Consider the following 23,706-nt stretch of genomic DNA (forward strand, 5'->3'; position numbering starts at 1 on the left):
TTTGGGAGGATGGGGATGAACCTTTAGCAGCTGAGATGGGTGCTCCCAGGGCACGGGCTGGCTCTGTGCATCAGGGGGAACAGCAACCAGCCTCTCTGCAAAGCCCACGGGACACAGGTGGGTTCTTGCTGCTGCTGGGGTCCATGGGGGACAGTTCCTGGTGTCTCCTAGGATTGCCTGTGCTTGGGCAGGGGTGCAGATCTGCTGACACTGAGATGAGGACAGCGGGTGTTTGGAAGCTGCCAACCTCTACAGCGCTGGCATCGCCTTGTGACAGCTTTCCTCACCCCAAATCCCTTTCATCTGAAGGACAGCAATTTGCTAATGTCCTTCACATGCTTAGACTGGGCTTAGCTGGGCTGGAACACCAGTTCCCAGCTCCTTTCTGCCCCAACCTGAGCACAGAATCACAGCCCGCGGGGTCCCTGCGTGCGCTGCAGGGTGTGTGATGTGGCCAAGAACCTGTTCTAACAGGAACTCTTGACTCTGGGTTTCCTTTCCCTGGTTGCTCCTCTCAGGGTTGGTGTTTACTCAACTGCTCTGGCTTTTCATAGATCTGCCTGTGTTTGGTGCCTCGATGGGGAGCTGCTCCCACAGAGTCTGTTTCCCAAAGGAGGAGCCTTGGGTGACTCTGGGTGCCCCGTGCCGGTGATTTGGGGACCGTGGGTGGCTCTCAGGGGGCTTCCCTCTTGGTGGGCTTCAGGACAGGCAGGCAAAACCCAGCGGGTGCTTCCCTGTGGGAAGAGCTGCTCCGTGTGCTCGCCTGCCCTGCATCCCTGCTCCTCCCCAGGATGCAGATGTGCTGGAGACTGGGCTGCCTCACCCCCTCCCTGCATCACTTGTCTATTCAGGGTGTGCAGGCAGCGATGTGCCGGGAGCCTCGTACGCCCGGTGCCGGCACTGCCTCCCCGGTGCCTCTCCAGTGCCTCTCCACATCCCGTGGGGCTGGGGGAGCCAGGCAGAGCCCTCCCAGCCCCCAGGGCCCCTCGGGTGCAGCTCCTGCAGCTCCTCCTCCCCTGACATCCTCACTCCCCAGCATCCTGCTGCAGCCTCCCCGCTTCCTCCAGGAGGGAAACTGAGGCGCAGAGCTGGGATCAGGCCAGTTCACCTCTGCTCAGCATCACCCCTAAGAGCCAGGATGCCAGCCCAGCACTTGGAGCAGGATCCCAGCAGGATCCCAGCAGGAGACTGGTACCGATGAGCTTCCCTGTGCTCTAAAAATACCCTGTGGGGCAAGCGGGGAGCAACGAATGGCTGCGGCTCAGCGGGACCAAGGGTGGAACGAGCACCCAGCCCGTGTGAGGGTATTTTTAGGGCCCTAAAACACAGAATTCACATCAGCACGGGAATGTTCCAGTTTAATGGGATCCTGGGGCCTGTGGGGAAGAAGGGAGAGATGTTTAATTGTCGGTGTTGGTGTTTTATTCATGGCTGAAGGTACTTAGTGTGATTTGCTGCGGGCTCCTCGCTGCTTGGGTGGTGTTAAACCTGGTTCCAGGCTGGGCTGGGTGTGCTGAGATGGGGAATTGCCCTGTGTGCTGGAGGGGCTGGTTGTTCCCGGTGTTGCCAGGAGCTGTGGTAGGAAAAGGGATTATCCCCCTCCTCCCCGCCTGCCAGCGCTGCCTTGGGGTGCTCAGCGCCTGTGTGGGCTCTGGGGGGGATCTGAGACAGAGGAAAAACCCCGTGGGGGTAAATCAGGAGCTGCATCCAGCTCAGGAGGACCCTGAGTGGAGGTGGGTGAACATTGGGAGAGCCCTGGGAGAAAGCTGGGATGCTTCCCACCTCCTCCCACCTCCCTCCTGCCCAAACCCGAAGGATGCTCAGGGGTGGGTGCTGCTGCACTACACCCAAGGTGGAGTCCAGGCTCCTTCCCACGTCGCTCTAGTGCCCCAGACACACCGGTGCCACCCAGGATCTGCCAAAATGGCCCCAAGTGGGACCTGCGCGGAGCCTTGGGTGTGATGAATCCTCCGTCCTCTGCAGCGCTGGGCTCACCCACAGCAGCGCCGGCAGCTCAGGCAGCAATTTGAGGTCTGATCCTGCCCTCAGCGTCCTGCACGTGGCTGTGGCCGATAGCTGACTCACTGCCTGTCCTCAGGGAGCGATTGGGGAAGCGGCTGCTTTTCCCAGCAGAGCCAGAGCTGTGCAGCACCTTCCCCGCTCAGCTGCGCAGGTGGAGGGGGATGAGCTGGCACCGCAGCGCAGATGTGGTCCCTGCAGGCTTGGGGTGGGGGGCTACAGGAGCTGGGGGGTGGGCTCACCACAGCACAGAGCAGCTCTGGATCGTCAGCAGGATGGTGGCTCGTTAGGGAGGAGGGTTTCTAGTCTGTTGTGAAGGGATGCGCAGATGGCACCGTCGCCGGGCCAGAAGGAGCTGAGGAAAACGGGATGCCAAGGCAGGGCTCCTCATTTTAAACCACTTCCCCTGCCAGGGAACAAGTGTGCCTCGCTGCCAAATTATCCTGACAAAGCCTGGGAGAGGATCCAGGGAACCCGAATCCTTCTGTGGGTACCGGTGCGTTGGCACAAGTGCCGCTTTGGTTGGCGTGGTGCTGCTGGCCCGGTGGGCAGGTCCCTGTGGTGCCCAGGCTCTGGGGTGTTTTGGGGGGTGGATGGCATCCCAGCGGGCTGGGAGACCCGTGTTAGGGGTGTGCTGTGCTTCAACAAGGGGAGAACAAGATCCCCCCTGTGCAGCACCCCAAGGAACAGCCCTGCAGCATGAGGGTACATCCTGTCCCTGCTCCCAGCTCCCAGCTTGGTCCTGGGGCTGCAGGAGGGGGGATCAGGAGCTGCTCCAAGTGCATCCTCACACCCACTGAGTCCCTGTCCCCAGTGCCAGGGATGGGCACGCTGGGTGTGACGGCTCGTGGGCAGCTGCTGTCTGACAGGGGGTACGTGCCAGTGCCCACGTGTGCTGGGATCAGCTGTGCTGGGAAGAGCTGGAGCCAGCGACAGCTTGTGTTGTGAGAGCTGCCTGTGCTGCGGGGGCCTGGGGGTCCCCTCAGGGACCCCGGGGTTCTCAGAGTCCCTCTGGAGCTGGGACTCACTGTTAACTTGATCAAGCAGTGCCAGGGTACGGGGGGCCTGGTGATGCTGCACTTCCCACTTTCCAGCTTGGGAGCGGGGAGAAGAAGGAAGTTAGAAGGGGAACTGAGGCACACAAAGGGTAAAGGGTCCTGGGGAGGGAACCAGTCCCCAACTCCCCAGGTGTGTCCTGCAGAGAACATCCTCCAGTCATATAGCCAATATGTCTCCTGCTCTCTCCTCCCCCTCTCCAGGATTCCACGTGATCCCCTCGGTGTCCAACATCGTCCCCGAGAGCTGCCTGCTCATCGTGGTGGGCCTGTTGGTTGGGGGGCTGATCAAAGGTGTGGGTGAAAAGCCCCCCATCCTCAAGTCGGACATCTTCTTCCTCTTCCTCCTCCCACCCATCATCTTGGATGCCGGCTACTTCCTCCCTCTGCGCCAGTTCACCGAGAACCTGGGCACCATCCTCATCTTCGCCGTGGTGGGGACGCTCTGGAACGCCTTCTTCTTGGGCGGCCTCATGTACGCCGTGTGCCAGCTGGGGGGCCCCGGCCTCAACCACATCGGCCTCCTGGCCAACCTGCTCTTCGGCAGCATCATCTCGGCCGTGGACCCGGTGGCCGTGCTGGCCGTCTTCGAGGAGATCCACATCAACGAGCTGCTCCACATCCTGGTCTTCGGAGAGTCCCTCCTGAACGACGCCGTCACCGTCGTGAGTGGACCAGGGGTGCTGTGGTGGAGCATCTCTGGGTGGTGGCACAGGCCGGGCAGCTCTTATCCAAGGGGGTTGCTGTGGTGGAGTGTCTCTGGGTGGTGGCACAGGCTGGGCAGCTCTCAGCCATGGGGTTTGGTGTGGTGGAGCGTCCCTGGGTGGTGGCACAGGCTGGGCAGCTCTCAGCCAAAGGGGTTTGCTATGGTGGAGCATCTCTGGGTGGTGGCACAGGCTGGGCAGCTCTTATCCAAGGGGGTTGCTGTGGTGGAGCATCTCTGGGTGGTGGCACAGGCTGGGCAGCTCTCAGCCAAGGGATTGCTGTGGTGGAGCATCTCTGGGTGGTGGCACAGGCTGGGCAGCTCTCAGCCAAGGGGTTTCGTGTGGTGGAGCATCTCTGGGTGGTGGCACAGGCTGGGCAGCTCTTAGCCAAAGGGGTTTGCTGTGGTGGAGCATCTCTGGGTGGTGGCACAGGCTGGGTAGCTCTTAGCCAAAGGGGTTTGGTGTGGTGGAGCATCTCTGGGTGGTGGCACAGGCTGGGCAGCTCTCAGCCATGGGGTTTGCTGTGGTGGAGCATCTCTGGGTGGTGGCACAGGCTGGGCAGCTCTCAGCCAAGGGATTGCTGTGGTGAGCAGCAGCTTTGCAGGCACCTTTGGGAGGTTCAGGGACCTTCAGGAGGTTCAAGGATCTTTGGGAGGTTCAGGGGCTGGGCTGTTTCCAAAGGATGCCTGTGTCAGGGTGGGTGCTGGTATGGCTCTCAGCTCACTGGCATCCACTGCAGAGCTGCCCTCTAAATTTACTTCCAGCCCACTGCTTTTTCCTGGCTCTTCTCCCACATCCCAGCTGTCCTCTCCGGAGCCGGCAGCTCCGTGCGCGGCTGACGAGGTTCCTGGTGACGAGGAACATGCTGTCCCACCGCAGGGCTTTTCCCTCTCCCCCTTTTTGACCAGAGGGGCTGCCTGTGGGGGCTGCAGCCCCACTCCCATCCCAGGGGATGCCTTTGCCTTCTGCTGCCACCTCTGTCCCTGCCCATGTCCCAGGGCCTGGCGGGCAGGAGCTGGCACCTCTCTCACTCTCTGCTTGCAAATGCTGCCATCCCCACAGGGTGCCCAGTGCCCATCCTGGCACCAGCTTTGGCTTTCAGACCCCTCCAGTGAGCCTGTCTGGGGGTGGGAGAGGGGATGGAACTGGGGTGGGAGAGGGGATGGAGCTGGGGTAGGAGAGGGGATGGAGCTGGAGTGGGAGAGGGGATGGAGCTGGAGTGGGAGAGGGGACACAGCCGGGGTGGGAGAGGGGATGGAGCTGGGGTGGGAGAGGCAATGCTGCCCCTCCTGTGAGGCTGCCTTGAGGGTTTGGGCCATTTCCCAGGCTGGGCAGGGCTGAGGCCGGCTGCTCTCCCTGCAGCCACTCTCTGAGGAGGGTCCCCATGCAGGTCCCCCCCGAGGTGAGGAGGTGAGCCTGTCCCCTGCCCGATGGGCAGTTTGACCCCCCCATCTCCCTTCTCCCTCCCCCCCCAGGTCCTCTACCACCTCTTTGAGGAGTTTGCCAACTTCGAGCAGGTGACCATTATCGACATCATCCTGGGCTTCCTCAGCTTCTTCGTGGTGTCCCTGGGCGGTGTCTTTGTGGGTGTCATCTACGGGCTGATCGCCGCCTTCACGTCCCGCTTCACCTCCCACATCCGCGTCATCGAGCCGCTCTTCGTCTTCGTCTACAGCTACATGGCCTACCTCTCCGCAGAGCTCTTCCACCTCTCCGGCATCATGGCGTGAGTGCTGGGCAGGGCTGGCGTGAGGTGCCCTCCTGTCCCCAGGGCAGGTCACCAACCACGTCTCTCTGGCTGGCCCAGTATGGCCCAGTGTGGGCCAGAGGGGTGTTTGGGCTGGGGTAGGTGAGAAGGCAGAGGAGGGAAGCGACTCTCTCGAGCTGTCCCAGAGCTTCTGGGGTGCTGGCAGCCTGTTGCCCATTCTCCTGGGATGTGGTTTGTGCTGCTGGGCTTCGATGCCCACTCCTGCCCTGCCAGGGGGATGGAGACACCTCTTCGCCTTCTCTGGAGGCCTCCAGTAACTGCTGGTGTCTCACAAGCCCTGTCCTGCTCTGGGCTCTGGCCTAAGAGCCACCAAACGCTGCAGCAGGGCCAGGGGGTGGGGCTGTCCCCGTGTCCCCATGGCTGCTGAGTGCCCCAACCTTGTCCCCAGGCTCATTGCCTCTGGCGTGGTGATGCGGCCCTACGTGGAAGCCAACATCTCCCACAAGTCCCACACCACCATCAAGTACTTCCTGAAGATGTGGAGCAGCGTGAGCGAGACCCTCATCTTCATCTTCCTCGGCGTCTCCACCGTGGCTGGACACCACTACTGGAACTGGACCTTCGTCATCAGCACGCTCCTCTTCTGCCTCATCGCCAGGGTTTTGGGTGAGGTGTCAGTGGGGGGGGGGACACACTCCTTGGGGACAGTCCTAAGTGAGGGGCAACTCTTGAGGCCTTGAGGCCCCAGTTTGCCTTGGTGGGGAGACTGGAGCTGACTGGGTGGCACTGCTTAGCCACAAGCTGGGGTTGGTTAGATGGGGTTAGATGGGGTTAGATGGGGTTAGAGGGTTAGATGGGGTTAGAGGGTTAGATGGGGTTAGAGGGTTAGATGGGGTTAGATGGGGTTAGAGGGTTAGATGGGGTTAAATGGGGTTAGAAGGGGTTAGATGGGGTTAGATGAGGTTAGATGGGGTTAGATGAGGTTAGATGGGGTTAGATGGTTAGATGGGGTTAGATGAGGTTAGATGGGGTTAGATGAGGTTAGATGGGGTTAGATGGTTAGATGGGGTTAGATGGTTAGATGGGGTTAGATGGGGTTAGATGGTTAGATGGGGTTAGATGGGGTTAGAGGGTTAGATGGGGTTAGATGGTTAGATGGGGTTAGATGGTTAGGTGGTTAGTTGGGGTTAGATGGTTAGATGGGGTTAGATGGGGTTAGATGTTTAGATGGAGTTAGATGGGGTTGGATGGTTAGATGGGGTCAAAGTTTGGGCAAGAAGCTGCTGGGGGGTGTTGGGATGAGCGAGCAGGACAGCACCCACCTGCACCCACGGCCCCGGGGGTGACCCTGCCGGGCTGTGAGCTGGGCTGCCGGGGGAGGGGGGTCTCTCAGGTCTGGGAAGGGGTCCTTCCCTGTGTGCTCACCCAAGGCCCTGCCCCCTCCCCCAGGTGTCCTGGTCCTCACCTGGTTCATCAACAAGTTCCGCATTGTGAAGCTGACGCCCAAGGACCAGTTCATCATCGCCTACGGGGGCCTGCGCGGAGCCATCGCCTTCTCCCTGGGCTACCTGCTGGACTACAAGCATTTCAGCATGAGGGACATGTTCCTCACAGCCATCATCACCGTCATCTTCTTCACCGTGTTTGTGCAGGTGGGTGGCACGGGGGGATCATAGAATCCCAGCCTGGTCTGGGGTTGGAAGGGACACCAAGGGTCACAGAGCTCCAACCCCCTGCCACAGGCAGGGACACCAACCTTCAGGCCTGGAGCTACACAAGGTTGCCCAGGGCCATCCAACCTGGCCTTGAACACCCCCAGGGATGGGATCACAGTGTGAGGAAGGGGTTTGGGGATCATGGTTTGGGGAATGGGGAGTGCAGGGATCACGGTGTGGGGAAGGGGGTTTGGGTATCACAGTGTGGGGAAAAGATGTTCAGAGATCAGTGTGGGGAAGGGAGGTGCAGGGATCACAGTGTGGAGTAGGGGGGGTCAGGGATCATGGTGTGGGGAAGGGGGGGGTGCAGGGATCACAGTGTGGGGAAGGGAGGTGCAGGGATTACAGTGTTGAGAAGGGGGGGTCAGGGATCACAGTGTGGAGAAGGGGGGGTCAGGGATCATGGTGTGGGGAAGGGTGGTCGGGGATCACAGTGTGGAGAAGGTGGGTTCAGGAATCACAGCGTGGGGAAGGTGGGTTCAGGGATCACGGTGTGGTTTCAGAGGGAAGGGGGGTTATTTGCTGAGCCACTGGTGTGTGTGGGAAGCTGAGGAGCCTGTGCCCAGCCTCCATCCCTGCCCCCATCACCACCCCCCTTCTCCAAACGCTTCGGATCTGCCGGGTGCCACCGGCAGCGCGGAGCCCCACAGCGCAGGGCACATCCCGCTCCCATGGGTGCCCCCATTGGGGAGCGCTCAGACCCACCCTCCCCATTCCCTAGGGCATGACCATCCGGCCCTTGGTGGACCTGCTGGCCGTGAAGAAGAAGCAGGAGACGAAACGCTCCATCAACGAGGAGATCCACACGCAGGTAACGCGCTGCGCCCGGCCCGCCCCGCGCTGCTCTTCACCGCCTTAGCCCTCTTCTCTCTCTGCTTCTGCCACCTGCACCGCTGTACCCAAGGCGGGGTCACAGAGCGGGAGCCGCCCCTAAATCGGTGCCCAAGGTAAGGGGGGGACGGAGCGAGGGCTCCCCCCTGTCTGTGTCGTCCAGTGCCCGCTCCGACCCAGACCTCCCCTGTTCCTGCTAGAGCCGCAGCCCGCTTGTGTAGGAGGGAGCTGCCCTCCCGAGGCCCATCCCGGACCTCCAGCCCTGATGTTGCACCCCCTGAGTGCCCTCACCCCTGTGTCAGCGTGGGTGTCCGGGTGGGGAGAGGGTGGGGAGCAGCCCTGCCACCTGCCCACGCCTTCTGGACCTTCTCTTCCAGTTCTTGGATCACCTTCTGACGGGGATCGAGGACATCTGCGGTCACTACGGGCATCACCACTGGAAGGACAAGTGAGTTGGGGGGGCTTTGGGGGCTCCCACACCCATTGGGGGGGATGTGGAAGGTTTTAAGTCCCCACCTCCCAGGTCTCCCAGCCCCGTGCTGGGGTTTTTCTCAGTGCTCTTCCAGCTACATGCATGTTCCCCTCAGTGAATCACAGCCCCACAGTGGGGGTGCAGCGCTGCACCCCTTTGCCACACCACCTGCACCCTGCCCACAGCAGTGTGGGAGCAGCCGGTCCCTGTGGGAGCTCAGGACCATCCAGTGTGGGTCTGAGCAGCTGCTGGGTGCTTTGGAGGCTGCCTGGGGTGGGAGGGGGTCAGGGGAGCCTGGCCCAACCTTCGCTGGTGGGAATGAACCGTCTTCTGCTGGCGTGAGGCAGCGCTGGGGAGCAGGGAGGGGGAGTGGGACAGGGGGGTCTGACATGTCGCTGCCCCCCCTTTTCCTCCTGCTCTTGGGAAGGCTGAATCGCTTCAACAAGAAGTACGTGAAGAAGTGCCTGATTGCAGGGGAGCGCTCCAAGGAGCCCCAGCTCATCGCTTTCTATCACAAGATGGAGATGAAGCAGGCGATCGAGCTGGTGGAGAGCGGGGGCATAGGCAAGATCCCCTCCGCTGTCTCCACCGTCTCTATCCAGTGAGTTCCTGGCCACCCTGTGCTTGCTGGGCCCTGGCATGGGTGCAGCACCCCCCCCTTGTGCCCACAGGGCATTAGCCCTTTGGTCCTGCCACAGCACCACGCCGAATTCTGTCTGTCCACGCAGGAACATCAACCCCAAGACTCTCCCTGTGGAGCGCATCCTCCCGGCCCTGTCCAAGGACAAGGAGGAGGAGATCCGCAAAATCCTTCGCAACAACCTGCAGAAAACCAGGCAGAGGGTAAGGTGTCCCCTGGCACCCCACATCCCCCCACTTTGCTTCAGAGGGGGTGGCCAGGGCCACCTCCAACCAGAAGCCTTGGGTCCTTCACTGCTGGCATCCCTGCCCTGCTGCTCCTTGTGTTTTCCTTGGTTTTCCCCCTGGGAATGGTGCTGGGAGGGGTGCTGAGGGGGAGGCTGGCTTGGCCTGTGGCTGAGCTCAGCATTGAAACCCTCACTGGGTGAAGGTGGGTGCAGGTCAGACACCCCAAGTTCCACACAAGGACCGAGCCCCGGCTTCCCCGGACACACTCTGCCCACTGGTGGCTGTTCCCCATCCCCAAGGGAGCCGGTGCTGTGACCTCCCTTTGCTTCTTCACCCTTCTGTGGGGTTTTTAACCCGTCTCCTTCTCTTGGGGCTCTTCCCAGTTGCGATCCTACAACCGGCACACGCTGGTGGCCGACCCCTACGAGGAAGCCTGGAACCAGATGCTCCTGCGGAGGCAGAAGGCTCGGCAGCTGGAACAGAAGGTGTCAAGGGGACACTGGAACAGGCTGGGGAGGATTGGGAGGGGTGGGGGGGCTCCAGGGAGGCTTCCCAGCCTGGGAAGGACATTGGGGTCCTGCATGGGGAGGGGGCTGAGGTTCAGATGACCTCGGGGGTCCTATGGTCACCCCAGGGTGTGAGCAGATCCCTGCAGCACAGCTGGGGAGACAGTGTGTGTGTGTGTCCTCTGCATCCCGCTGCTGCTGCCTCTTGCTCATCCCTGAGGCTGGGGTCAGTTCCCTGCCTCCCCTTCCCCTTTATCCTGGCCAGTCCGATGGAGACGGTCCCTGTGCTCTGCTTCCAGATGAACAACTACCTGACGGTGCCGGCGCACAAGCTGGACTCTCCCACCATGTCCCGGGCTCGCATAGGCTCAGGTGAGTGGGGACGGGGGGCACTGCCAGCACCGGGGTGCTGAGGCATGTGGGGGGTGCCTTGTCCTGCACCCCTCAGCTCCTCTGTGTTCTGCCACCCTGACCTTCCCCATCCCACTCCCACACAGCCACCCCGGGGGTCTGCAGCTCTCCGGCTCTGCTCTTGGGTGGGCTCTGCCTGAGCAGGAGCACCCAGCTCAGCTCCCAGGAAATCAGCCTTGGCCGGTCGGGAGATGGGTGCAGAGCTCAGCTCCATCCCTGGCTCTGGCTGTGCCTGTCCCTGCCCTCAGCTGCAGAGCGCACCAGGAGTGCCCAGCCCAGAGACCTGTCCCTGGGCTCCCGTTTACACGGCTGTCGGGTTCCCCCCGCCCTGTGCGTCCTCTGCAGCTTTGGGGACGGTGTGATGGGGTGTGATAGGGGTGCAGTGGGTGCAATGGGTGCAGTTGGGGTGCCATGGGCTGTGACAGGGCGCGATGCCGCTGCCGGGCTGCGGAGCCGGCGGTTAATCGGCAGAGGGCAGCTTCTCCCTGTCTGCTGCTGCGCTGGCTGGAGCGGATCCAGACAGGGAAACAGGGAACGAACCAGCAGCCTCGGGAATGAGAGCGAGCCAGCCCAGGCAGCCCAGCCCCAGAGGTCTGGGATGTGTTAGCTGGGGGTCCCTGAGCCCCCCCTGCCCTTCCCCAGCTTATCCCCACCCGGTTTGTTCACGATGCCGTGTGACGGGCCCTGCCTGACCCCTCTCTGTCCCCCCAGACCCGCTGGCCTACGAACCCAAGGCAGACTCAGAGAACCTGCCCATCATCACCATCGACCCGGCCTCCCCGCAGTCCCCGGAGTCCGTGGACCTGATGAACGAGGAGCCCAAGGGCTGCGGGGGGCTCCCGCCCTCGCCCGAGGAGGATGAGGAGGGGCTGGTGATGCGGGTGAAGGAGCCTTCCTCCCCGGGGACTGACGATGTCTTCACCCCGGGGACTGGCGACAGCCCCAGCAACCAGCGGATGCTGCGGTGCCTGAGCGACCCGGGGCCGCGGCCGGAGCCGGAGGAGGGGGAACCCTTCATCCCCAAGGGGCAGTAGCAGCCGGCGGGCGAAGCCTCACGCGCCTCTGTCCGGTTTCTGTCTCTCTCTTCATTTGTTCTTCTTTCTTTGCTCTCCTCTTTGGTTCCCTCTGTCACTACACTCCGGGCTGGGGAAGGGGAGAGACCATCCTGGATGGACTGGGATGGCCAGGACCCCTCTGCCCAGCCGGCCCCGAGATGCGGGGCAGGGACCCCTGGGATGCTCCGGGCTCCTCAGCCCCACAGCCCAGGCGTGATGGACGATTGGGTGCCCAGCGCTGGGGTTTGTGGGTGCCTCACCGCCCTAGACGGGCTCTCCCAGCCCCACAACCAGCTCCTCGGGGCAGCTGTGGCTGTCAGGGGGCTGCTCTGCCGGGGGGTCGCCTGGGGGGCTGCCCCACACAAAGCTTCGCCTCTCCCCAGCTCCTGGATTACCTGCCCCTCGCCTTGCTTCGGAGCGGGGAGACGGGAGGACGGGAGCCAGGCTCCGTGCCCCACCGCCTCACCCCACCCCCTCCCAGGGACCTGGGGCTTGTGCTGCTGCCCCCCACCCTCGGTCGCTTCCCCCGCGGGGCCGGTGGCTGCCCGGGAACCTCTTCTCTGGCCCCGCTTTTCACTCCAGGTCTTGTTAAATCGACACCGGGTGGCTGGGTTCCCCCTCGCTTGGAGCGGCCCCGCGAGCCTGGGCCTCTCCATCCCTCCTGGAACCAGCCCCCCACTCTGTGGGGGGACCCTCAGCATCCCCGGCCCCTCGCCCTGCGCCTGCCCGGCAGCGCGGCCGCAGCTCCGGCTGCTCCTTAACCAAAGACAGTGTCGGGGTGCTGGGCAGGGGACGGGGTGTGTGGGGGTGCTCACCCAGCACTTGGGGCTGGGAGGTTGGCAGGGGGGAACTGATGGCCCCCGATGGGGACAGCTGGGGATGCTGGGGGTCCTGAGCTGGGCAGGAACTGTCTTTCCCCAGGGCTTGGCTGGGAGGGAGCACTGGGTGTTTGGCTCGGGGCGTCCTGCGTCACTTCATCCCCCATGTGCCAGCCAGCACCCACCACATGCCACCCTTTGCCATGGGGGCTGCCTCTCCCGTGCCACAGGGGGCTCCTCGCCCCCCTCCCCAGGGAGCCTGGGCTGCTCCCCCCTCCCCACGCCGTGCCTTGCCACGCGTCGTCTCTGCCCGGCGGGCACCCGTCCTGCACGCCCACCCGCTCCGCAGCCCCACCGGGACCCCGGGGTCCGGCACCCAGGGCCAGAGCCCACGTCGCTGCCTGCGCCTGCCTGCCTGCCCCGCGCTGCCTCGGGGGGAGAAAAGCAACGGAATTCTCTTGTATAAAAGGAGGAAAACTCATGTAAAGAGAATCTTGGTTTTTATCATGAATATTCTAATAAATTAATGTTAATTTTTAGTGGGGTTTCTCCAGCTGTTCGGGCTCCGACCCCTGGCACAGGGTCCCGGCTGTCCCAGGGGAACGCGGTGGCTGTGAGACCCCATCCCTGTGGCTGTGGGAGGGAGGTTTTGTCCCCCACCTTCCCCCCATGGCTGGGAGATGGGGAGCCCCGGCTTGGCAATGCTTTTTAAGCCATTCCCAACTTCAATGAAGACTTGGCATCTGCAGAGCCAGAGCCCCCATGTCCACCCCCTGGGGCTGCGCTGGCACAAAGGGGTTGGGAGTGGAAGGGCAGGTCCTTTGCCTGGCACATGGAGCCCCCACCGTGGCCCTGAGGTGCCAGCCGGGCATCCCAGGCAGCTCTGCCGGCCCCGAGGCCGCTGTTTGTCCTGGGGAGGAAGGGGAAGGTGTCCCACTGCTGGCAGCTCCCTCCTGTCCCACAGCTCTGCTCCACTGTGGGGTTTGGGGGTGTAATTGCTGCATCCCCAGGGGAGGGGGCTTGGGGAAGTCGAAGCCCTGTGAGGTTTTTTTCCCAGCTCTACCGAAGAGCCAGGGCTGAACCCTGAGCCCTCAGAGGGGACCCAGTTCCCACCAGCAGAGAGGGAAAAGGCTGCACCCCGACCCAGCCAACCCCTCCCCAGGCCTGGGGGTGCCCCAGGTCAACCAGGGCTCCTCACTTTGGGGCAATCGCAATGGGAACGTGTTTCATTGCTGCAAATTAAAGCCCTGATGCAGCGAGGCCGTGACTCACCCCCTCGCCATCCGCCCAGCGCATAATCGCTGGCGTGGCTCATGTGCCCAAAATACCTGAAGCCCAGGGTCCCCCCCGGGCTCCCCTCCGGGCCTTGGCCCAGCTACTGCACCCCCAGGGTTCCCCCCTCACCAAGGGGGTCCCTGGGCAGGACGATGCAATGGGGATGTGGGGCAGGCGGCGCCGTGGGGCCCGTGGCGGTGCCAGGCTGGTGGGTGCCATCCTCACCCCACGCAGGGCTCAGGGTGCCTTGTCCCTGGGGCAGCGGTGCTGAGGGGAGGACCCCAACGGAGGAGGGTTTGGCAGGAGAGGTCAGAGCTGGGTCTGGGAGGAGAGCAGCAGTTTTACTGCCCAGTCCCAAAGGGAGGGTGGGGGCACCGGGGGGTGCTGCCCGCAGCCCAGAAGCCGGGTGATGGCCGCACGTCCCGGGTGTGGAGGAGGCAGCAGAAGAGTCCAGCAGCCCCGGGCAGCCCGAGCGCCTCATCCCATCCGCCCCACGTGCCGGGGAGCATCACGTGCAGCCCCCCCCCCCTTGGATCCAGTCATACCTTTAACACCAGGGCTCCCCAAACCCAGGCATTTCCAGGATATTCTCGTTTCTGTCTCAAAGGGTGAGTAACTTCTTAATGAGGAAAGGCTAATGATCCCCCCGGGGATGGGCTGTCACCGCTGAGCCACTGCCAAAGCACACGCAGGGCCGGGGCTGGGAGGGTGGCTGGACCTCGGCACGTGCCCACGGCCCCACGGTCCTGCTGGCAGTGACTTTTCCCTGTGCCCTGTGCCCCCCTCTCTCCCCTCCCAAAGCACGTGGGGGCTGAGGTGATGGCACCAAGGGCAGAGAGAACAGAGGGGCCCTGAGCAGGGTGACCTTTCTCCTGCACGCGCGTGTGCCAAGGCGTTGGTGGCCCTTTCTGTACCACCTGTCCGGGGGGATCAAAGAGCTGCTGCCTCTGCAGCTGCTGGAGCCTGGCCTGCCCAGGATGGCTGGGCTCCCTCATGCCTCAGTTTCCCTCTGAGTGGTCCAGCACGAAGCCCAGGCAGGGGAGAGCGAACGGCCCCACAGCCCCACTGCTCCAGCAGCGAGGACTGGGAGCCCTCGGGAAGGGCCACGAAGTCACCCCAGTGTCACCTTGTCCAGGCTCAGCAGCCACCCAAAGGAGTTCCCAGCTGACTCCCTGGCTTTGCCAAGGGGTGGCCAGCGGGGCGATGGGATGGGAGGCACCGGAGCTGCCACCACCCGTAGCCCAGCCATCACCTGGGGCCCTGAAAACCAGAGAGAAGCGTCCGGCCCTGTGCTGTGCCAGGCCCAAATTAGTGGCATTAATGCGGCTCGTCCCTTCCAGAGCCTCAACACACACATCGGGCCAAGCAAAACAAGAGGTGGCACCGGGACAGCACCAGGCTGGGACACGCTGCTCGTGCCACAGGGACACTGTGGGATGGGGACCTCCCTGGCCAGTGACACCCAGAGTGGCTCTGAAGGGGGCAGCTCAGTCCCTGCTCCGGGGGCAGGCCGGTGCCGTGTCCCCCTCGACGTGCCGCGGTGGTGCCGTGTCCCCCCTCGCGCTCCCCAGGCAGCATTTTGCAGCAGCCGGGCGAGGTGACAGGTGCCATTCCCCAGCTCTGTGTCACCTGAGTAATAACACCCTGCGCTCCCTTTCATCTCAGGGCCGCCGAGCTGTCCCTCTCCGGGGTGAGGGCATCCCCACAGCACCACTTGTCATTAATTCCAAAAGGCAGCCAGGAATGTGGGGGGGTCTTGGGGTCCCGGATGGTGACACAGGGACCCTGAGCTGACAGCAGAGCTGTGACACCCCTTGTGCCAGGCAGTGACCGTGGCTGCTGTCTGCAGTGCTGGGCTTGGCCTTGCCCTGGCCCCTCTGAGCCGTGGAGGCAGCTGGTGGCACAGCCCCAGGGACACAGATGTCCCAGTGGTGAGGGTGGGCTGGGGGACAGCCAGGAGCACGGTGACACCTCGGGGACAGGCTGAGCGGGGCTGGATGGGGGATACGAGTGACTGGGAGGCATCCAGGAGCCGTGTTTGCTGAGGGAGGTTTTTGGATATGGCTGAGGAGAAGGGCTCCACCTCCTAAACCCACACTGGGCACAGGGCTGTGGGCATGTGTGTGGGGATGGCGGGGGGTGCGTGGACGGTGAGCGTGGGGACGGCCAGAGTGTGAGCACAGGGCACGCACGGAGATGGCAGCACGGGACAGCGGGTGGGTGCACAGGGACAGCTGCCATGGGCACAAGGACAGCTGCCATGGGCACAGGGACAGCCAGGGACACAGCTGGTGTGTGCAGGGTGGCGATGCCGTGGGCGGCTGCTGTGGGAGCGGGGTGAGAGGAATGCCCCCGCCCCCGAGATGGGGAGCGTTGCTGCTCCCCTGGGGCGACGCTGGGTGACGTTGGTGGCTCCAGGAGAAGGGCTTGGTCCCTCCTGCTTGCTCAGGGAGTTGGCACACACCCTGCTTAATGGCGGGTGGGTCGGAGCCAGGCCCACGCGGGTCAGGGAGTCCCCGAGGTTTCTCTTCACCTCCAAGTTGGGCTTTCACCCCACACACGCTCCCCCAGCCCCTCCAGCCCTTTCCTCCCTACTCTCCCACTGACAAGACGGATGCTCAGGGCTGGAAAAGGTCTCCAGTGACCTGCAAGGCTCTGCTCAGATGAAGGGGCTCCACTGGGATGAAGGGGCTCTGCTTCCACCCCCACAGCTGCTCTCCTGGCAGCCCCTGCCCCTCTCCACACAGCCTGGCAGTGGGGTGCCCTGTTCCTCCCTACACACACGTCTGGGCACATCCCAGCTCCTCCCTGGGTGATTTCCCGGCAGAGCAAAGCCGGTGTCCCAGGGCAGAACCAGGATGCTGCCAACCCCGGATCCATGAGGCAAGTGGGGTCACGGTGTCCCTGAGCCCCTGTCCCCCTGTCCAGCCCCTGCCCCACTCTAACACCTCAAAAGGGGCTCTGCAGTCCTTGTGTCACCCCCCTTGGGGCAGAATCTGTTCGCGTTTCACCCCAGGACAGTGATTATTCTTTAATTGCCAGCAAAACAGAGGGATAAAGCCCAGTGCTGGGCCTGGCTGAGCTGGGAGGAAACAGCCCTGGTGCCATTCCGGGTGCCGGGTTCGCTGCCAGTGGCTCTTTGGGATAATCGTTTGGTGATGGATGTTAACGAGCGGCTCAGCGAGTCCAGCCGGAGCACGTCAGCTCTTTTTAATGAGCTGATGTTTTCTCCAGAGCCACCAGCGTGCTTGTCACTCTCGGCCTGGCAACCGGCGCACTGTGCCTCCCAGCTCATCACCAGGCCACCAGCTCGTCCCCGAGGGGCTGCAGCACCTTGTTCATCCCATCGGCTCCATGGCCACATCCTGCCCATCACCCAGGGGTGTAGCGGCTGGCAAGGGTCCCCCACACTGTGGGGTGCTCAGTACCCAGCCAGCCCTTCCTCCTGCACCCAGATCCCTCCAGCCAGACCCCTGGAACAGGCTCTCTGGATGGATCCTGATCCCTAAAGTCACTTGGCCCCTCTCAGCCTCCCAGGAAACATTCCCTGACCCAGCTCTTTGGCTGCCAGGACCGAGGGGCTTTGCAGTGGGAGGGGACTGGTGGATGGTTTTATGGAGGCCTTTGGAAAACCACTTTCTGGCAGGGCTCCCCTCCCCCACGCCCCCATGCAGAACCTCCTGGGCATGACCAGGAACAGGGTCTGATCCCAGCGAAGGTGCCTGATGGAGCCACCCAACGACACTGGCAGAAGCCAGGGAATGAGGCATCGTGGCACAAGGAGCATCCCCACATGGGGACAACAGCAGAGGGGACTCCAGACCCCTGGGAGGATTCCTTGGGCTGTCGGAGCATTACGGGGTGGAGAAGACTTCAAAGGGAACCAAGGCTTGGGGACACCCTGTTACCTTCTGTCCCTTCCAACCCCAGCTGTGGGTGCTCCTAAACGCCCCACTTCCCTCAAAACCCCGATCCCCCCATCGCTCAGTTACACACAGCCAGCTCCAGCTTGCAGCAGCAGAGCCCTGGGACAGGGGATGTCACCATCCAGCCTTGGCCTCGCAGGTGGACTTTGCAGCTTGGAAGAGCTCTGCCACAGCCTCCCCGAGGGGAAGTGCCCCAGGTTGGGGGTTTGGGGGTTTTCAGGGGTGTTTGTGCAATAAACCCCCTGTGAGGGTATGAAAATCAATCAGCTCTGGCTCATTCCCCAACAGAGTGCTCTCCAACAGGTCCCAGCTCCCAGTGGGAGCAGGGAGGTGGGAGCAGCAGCTGCAGGTGCAGAGCCTGGAGTTGTGCCCATCCATCCGTGGGGCTGTGGGGCATCGGGCACCGGCTGGGCAGGGAGGTGCCTCCTGGAGATGTCTGCAGGGTTAGAAGCTGTGGAGAAATGAGCTCTTTAAAGTGAGGGGAATTGTTGGGATGAAAGGAAATGGGCAGCCAGAGGCCAAGGACACGGCTGGCCTGGGGAGGAGGCGGTGGCTGGGCCGGAAGTGGAGCTGTGCTGTGAGTTTTGGGTGCTGGGGTGGATGCTGGGGCTGGGGATGCCCAATCCTGAGCCAGCCGGGCTCCATCACCCTGCAGTGTCACCCCCGTGTCTCCTGGGTGCCCACAGTCCCTGCAGCCAGTGGGTGCAGTGGGTGCCTGGGAACCCTGCTGCCCACAGGGAGAGGGCCCTGGGGTTGGGGGGCACAGGCTGGGGGACACTGCACTGGGGGGAGCCAGGCCCTGGGGTACCAGCGGGGTAACAGGCCGTGGGGTGTCAGCCGGGTGTGAGACTGGGGAGTATTGATAGGGCATCAATGGGGCATCGATAGAGCATCAATGGGGCATTGATAGAGCATCAATGGGGCATCAATGGGGCATCAATGGGGCATCGATAGAGCATCAATGGGGCATCAACGGGGCCTCAGCGGGCGCCCCTTTAACCCACGGCCCGTCCCGACCAATCACCGCCGGGATTCCCGCACGCAGCGGCACGCCGAAGGGCGGGGCTAGGCAGGCCCATCCCCTTCACCCCGCCTCTTTCCCCGCTCGCTCCTCTGATTGGCTCCCGGCCCAGCCCCAGCCTTCCTCCCAAGCCTATGAGAGCGCCGAACGGGCGGCGAGGCCGATCCGGGATTGGCGGAGGGGCCGGGCCAATGGGGGCGCGGCCGGGGCTATATAAGGAGCCGAGGCGCGGGGCAGCGCAGCGCTCGGCGGAGCCGGTGGCGGGCGGGAGCGGCGCGGGCAGGAGCGGGCACGGCCGGGCCGGTTCGTCGCAGCGTCCCCTCGGGCACCGACCGCGCCTCCCGCCGCCCTCCCCCCACCGCAGCAGCCTTCCCCTTCCCCTCCCTCTTCCTCTCTCTCTCCGGCCGGCCCGGCGCTCCCGGCCGGCTGCGGGTGACTCGGGCTCTCGTTCCCGAGCGCGATGCTGGCGGCGGCGGCGGCGGGGCCCGCACCGGGCGCCTCGGAGCAGCGCGGCGATGGCGACCGCTTCAGCGTCTTGACGTGGGAGCAGGTGCAGCGGCTGGACCAGATCCTGGGCGAGGCCGTGCCCATCCACGGCCGCGGGAACTTCCCCACGCTCTCGGTGCGGCCGCGAACCATCGTCCAGGTGAGGCCGGGGGGCACCGGGTGGGGTGGGGGGGACACACACACGGGGGGTGCGGGCCGCGCTCTGCTGCCTCGTTGGACTCTGCCCCGTTCCCGCGGGGGTCAGGGAGAAAATAAAACTGCTGAGGCGGCGGTAACCGGCGCGCCGGGCCCCGAGCCAGCCCGGCCGGGCGCCCTCCGCCTCCCCCCGCGCCGGGCTCCGGGCAGAATCGCCGGGGAGGAGGAGGGGGGGATGCTGCGGGGAGGGGGTTGCGGCTGAGGGAAGCGCTGGGCTGGTCCCCGGGGGTCTCCGCGGGGCCGGTGCCCGGTATCCGCCCGCATCGGGAACGGGAAGGTCGGTCCCGGGGGCGGCCCCTCCGGTGGGGTGTCCGGAAGGCCCGGGGCTGGCCGGGCCGCCCTCCCCGCCCGGAGCTGCGCGGTGCGGCCGCGGCACAGCCGCTCCCCGGGGCTGCGGGCGGAGCGTGGTGCGGGGGGGAGCGCGGGGCTCCGGCGGCGGCGGCTCCGGCTCCCCCAGCGCATCCCCGCAGCCGGCCCGAGGCTCCGGCGCCTTCAAGGGCTCCTGTTAGTTGAGCCATAAAGTCATAACCGCGTTTAATATTCAACTAACGACGCGGCCCGAGCGAGCCGATGCATATTCATGTTTGGGAGGCAGCTCGTTCCTCGGTAATGACTCATCAAATGTAACATCGGGCACGTTGGCTTCTAATTAAGAAGGGCTGCTCACAAAGCTCGAACCCACCCGCGTTCCGCAGCGAGCATCGCCGGGACCTCCGAGCCGCGGCTGCTCGGGAAGGGCTCCGGCTTCAGCTGGGGAGAGGGAAGGTGACATTTGAAAGACGCCGGGCTGCAGGGGAGCCTCGGCCGGCTTCGCATTCCTCGAGTTCCTGCCGCATCTGCCGGGGGCAGGAGCCTTGGCTGCTGGAGCCTTAAACCCCGCGACAGCTGAGAGCCGCTATCAGGACGCTGCCGCTGCCCTTGGCTGGTGCGAGGCTGATGGAGCATCAGATGTTCCACTGGTTCTTGCTGTTTGGCTCTGCAGAACCCGGGCTGCTCCGTGTCCGGGCGGCTGGAAGAGAAGGATGTTGCCAGTAGCAACTTCAAACACCAAATAACCAAGGGCTGTAATTCCCACTGACCATGCTGGCCGACCCTGTGTTTAGGGGCTGAGTAATGTGAAGCGAGTAACCCAAAAGGCAGCTGTTTACTGCAGGCTGCTGCTGCTGGGGGAGGTGGGAAGCGGCAGGTCGGGGCGCGGGCTGGGTTCCCTCCTGCCTGGCTGTCAGAGTCAATTACCTGAACCGCAGGTAATGCGAGGTGCTGTTTGGGGAAGCAGGTCAGCAGCTGCCTAACCCTCCGAATATCCAGCCCTCTGGGGAAGAGGCATACCTGACCCCACTGGCAGGGGAGGCAGGCTTCAGGTTCAGGCTGGTAGGGCTGAAGCTTGCTGGCCTTGGGGAGGCAGCCAGGCTTTCTGGAGGGTTTTGGGGTGATTTGGGGCAAGGCTGGCTTGAGCATTGGATTCTTTCCCCCCCCTTTCTGAACACATCTAGCACAGGCAGAGCTGGAAGCACAAAGCTCAGGTCTGGGATGCTGCAGGTCCAGAGCCATGCCCAGAAAGGGGCTAAGCAGATGTTCTTTGGGGTTAGGGGGCTAATCTGGAGTGAGATCTGGGCCTAGCTCTGGATCTAACACTTTTGTGACCTATATCTTGTCTTGCCCTAAGCCTAATAGCCCAAAACTCTTAACTCCAAGTAGTGCTGGAGCTGTGCCGTGGGCGAGTGACTCCAGTGGCTGCTGGGTTGGCAGCAGCTGCACCCCAGGAGCTCCCTGGATCCACTGCCCAGCATTTGCTCTGCACAGGGCAACAACCCAGCACCTCTTTTTAGGGAGTTAATCCAATTTTCAGATTGTTTCCCTTTGAACACAACTGTGTCTATGGCTGGGTGGGATCTGCTGCTGGGGATGAGGGGCTTCTGATGGGGAGTAGCTCCCTGGTTTAGCTGCTGCCTGATGTGTGGCTGTCACCACTGGGCTGGCGAGGAGCCTGGGCACGTTTCTAGCCTGAGCAGTGGGGGCTTGTGTTGGGGAGTGACAGGGGAAACACCAGCAGGGAAGCTGTGTGATGAGATTTAACAGCCTCTGAGTCTTAAAGCACTCATCAGCTTGTACTGAGGCATCTTGCAAGGGCACCTTGGAGTGGCAGGAGCTCGCTGGCCTGGTGTCTTGGCTTGGTCACCATGTGGTCTGTGACGTACTGTGGCTCTCTTGGTGCTGGCCTTCACATTTGGGGATTGTTCCTCCTAAACCAAACCCATTTGGGGGCAGTTTAGCAGCTGTTTGGCAGTTCCAGTGAGTCTTGGATCCAGTGTCCCCAGCACTGCCTGCTCAGCCCTGTGTCAGTGGCACAAAGCCTTGACTTGGGACAGCCTCTCAGGGCGAATGGTCCAGTCAGACCAGCTTCTAGGGACACAACTTGTGCTTTCCTCTCCCAAGCTTTGGCTCTTTCAAGCTCTAGCCTTGCTCCAAGCCCTGAGTGAGCAGACTGGCTAGCTGGGGCTCCTGGGACAGTGGTAATTGCTAGAGAAACATGAAAGCAGGATGAGATGGGAAGAGCTTCTGGTGGAAGGCATGAGCTTAATCTTCCTGGGATCTCTCAGCTCAGTTAAACTCAAATTACAAGCTGGTGTCCAGATAGTTTATTTTATGGTCTTGGGGTTATTTCAGCCTCCTGCATGTTAAGTAATCAGGCAAGTGATTCAGCTTGGCTCTAAATGAACAAAGCTTTGGAGGGACCAGTGGGTGTGCCAGGCCTGAGCAGGCAGCATTAAAATCACTGGAGTAACACCCGGGAGATGAAAGCTGCCTCTCGCGCTTGATAGCGTGCCAAGCTCAGCACCAAGCTCTGACACACTGGAAATTGTTAGGATACACTTACTAGTTAGGACATGAACTTGCATACGCCTGGCTGGGGCTTTTGAGCGGCTCTGGCATCTTGATTCGCCCTTAATGAAGCTTGACAGGCAGAGGGGATGGCGGAAAGGAGCGAGCTGCCCTGATGAGATCAGCAGGGACGGCTGCAGACTGCGCTGCCGCCACGGATTTCAGGCTGCTCCGGGCAGGCTGGCTGTGGGGAGGGGAAGGGGGAAGGAGGGGAAGGGGCAGACAGCTGAACTGGGAGCAGAAGCTGCTGTCTGAGTGCAGTACGAGTCCTCTAATGCCACGGAATAAGTAAAGGAGCGTCCCGTGCCCCCAGCTGCTGGCGAGGCTCTGGCTGCCTCCCAAAGTGACCTATTTCTAATGGATTAGCTTTTTATTTCGCCGCCGTGCACTGGAGTGACCCACATAAGCACAGGGAGGGAGTCCTGCTGCCGGAGCCAGGCTGCTCTGAGGATGCTGTCTCGCTTCTCACCGACTCTCTTTGTGTCTCAGGTGGTCCGTAGTCGCCTGGAGAAGAAAGGGATCGCAGTTCATAACGTGAGGCTGAACGGCTCAGCAGCTAGTCATGTTCTGCACCAAGACAGCGGCTTGGGCTACAAGGACCTGGATCTCATCTTTGGGGTAGATCTGAAGACCGAAGACGTCTTCCAGCTTGTCAAAGATGTGGTGATGGACTGCCTCCTCGACTTCCTCCCAGAAGGGGTCAACAAAGACAAGATCACCCCCATGACTCTGAAGGAGGCGTACGTGCAGAAGCTGGTGAAGGTGTGCAACGACACCGATCGCTGGAGCCTCATCTCGCTCTCCAACAACAGCGGGAAGAACGTGGAGCTCAAGTTCGTGGACTCTCTCAGGCGGCAGTTCGAGTTCAGCGTGGATTCCTTCCAGATCATCCTGGATTCGCTTCTGCTGTTTGGGGAGTGTTCAGAGAACCCCATGGCTGAGAACTTCCACCCCACGGTCACCGGGGAGAGCATGTACGGGGACTTCGAGGAGGCGATGGACCACCTGCGGAACAGGGTCATCGCCACGAGGAACCCGGAGGAGATCAGAGGTGGGGGGCTGCTGAAGTACTGCAACCTCTTGGTGAGGGGGTTTACACCCAAATCGGAAGTGGATATGAAGGCGCTCCAGCGATACATGTGCTCCAGGTTCTTCATAGACTTCCCCGACATCGGGGAGCAGCAGAGGAAGCTGGAGTGCTACCTTCAGAGCCACTTTGTTGGGATGGAGAGCAAAAGATATGACTATTTGATGACCCTCCACAGGGTGGTCAATGAGAGCACCGTCTGCCTCATGGGACACGAGAGGCGGCAGACCCTGAACCTCATTGCCATGCTGGCTGTGCGAGTCCTGACTGAGCAGAACATCATCCCCACGGTCACAAACGTTACCTGCTTCTACCAGCCAGCTCCTTACGTCAGCGAAATAAACTTCAACTACTACGTCACGCACGTGCAGCCCTTCCTGCCTTGCAACCAGCCCTACCCCACGTGGCTGCCCTGTAACTGAGCCGGGACAGGCTGCAGGGCCTGTGCTCCGAGGTATTTCGGTGCCTTGGGGAGTGGGGAGGGTGGGTGGGGGGGTGGGGGGGGGGAAAAACCTGACAAAAACCTTTCTAGAACTGCGACAAAAGGAACCTTCCTGGACTCTGGCTGAGCGTCTCGTTCCTGGGGTGGCTGGAGCGAGGCCTTTCCGCTGCCGTGGGCCGCGCGGCGTGACGGGAACTCGGGGTCTGGGT

General features: G+C 62.7%; 2 protein-coding genes across 2 annotated transcripts in view; both read left to right on the forward strand.

Moving 5' to 3' along the window:
- SLC9A1 (solute carrier family 9 member A1) overlaps nt 1-12,700 on the forward strand; it is a gene marked incomplete at its 5' end in the record, with an annotated part of 29,732 nt that extends 17,032 nt beyond the window's left edge. Inside the window, 11 exons of the mRNA XM_084274206.1 lie at nt 3,279-3,739; nt 5,254-5,504; nt 5,935-6,152; nt 6,936-7,138; nt 7,923-8,012; nt 8,410-8,480; nt 8,932-9,105; nt 9,233-9,347; nt 9,755-9,856; nt 10,177-10,249; nt 11,000-12,700. Of these exons, the coding sequence (XP_084130332.1) occupies nt 3,279-3,739; nt 5,254-5,504; nt 5,935-6,152; nt 6,936-7,138; nt 7,923-8,012; nt 8,410-8,480; nt 8,932-9,105; nt 9,233-9,347; nt 9,755-9,856; nt 10,177-10,249; nt 11,000-11,322 (2,081 nt within the window). The 3' untranslated portion in view covers nt 11,323-12,700. The remainder of the gene's footprint in view (nt 1-3,278; nt 3,740-5,253; nt 5,505-5,934; nt 6,153-6,935; nt 7,139-7,922; nt 8,013-8,409; nt 8,481-8,931; nt 9,106-9,232; nt 9,348-9,754; nt 9,857-10,176; nt 10,250-10,999) is intronic.
- A 6,007-nt stretch (nt 12,701-18,707) lies between these two features.
- Nucleotides 18,708-23,477, forward strand: TENT5B (terminal nucleotidyltransferase 5B; the record flags this gene model as incomplete). Its single annotated transcript, XM_084274211.1, has 2 exons — nt 18,708-19,029; nt 22,458-23,477. The coding sequence occupies exons 1-2, from the start codon at nt 18,844-18,846 to the stop codon at nt 23,475-23,477; spliced, it is 1,206 nt and encodes a 401-aa protein (XP_084130337.1). The 5' UTR covers nt 18,708-18,843.
- Nucleotides 23,478-23,706: the final 229 nt, after the last annotated feature.

This window comes from Gallinula chloropus (genome assembly GCF_964237585.1).
Source record: "Gallinula chloropus genome assembly, chromosome: 22".
Classification (NCBI taxonomy): Eukaryota; Metazoa; Chordata; class Aves; order Gruiformes; family Rallidae; genus Gallinula; species Gallinula chloropus.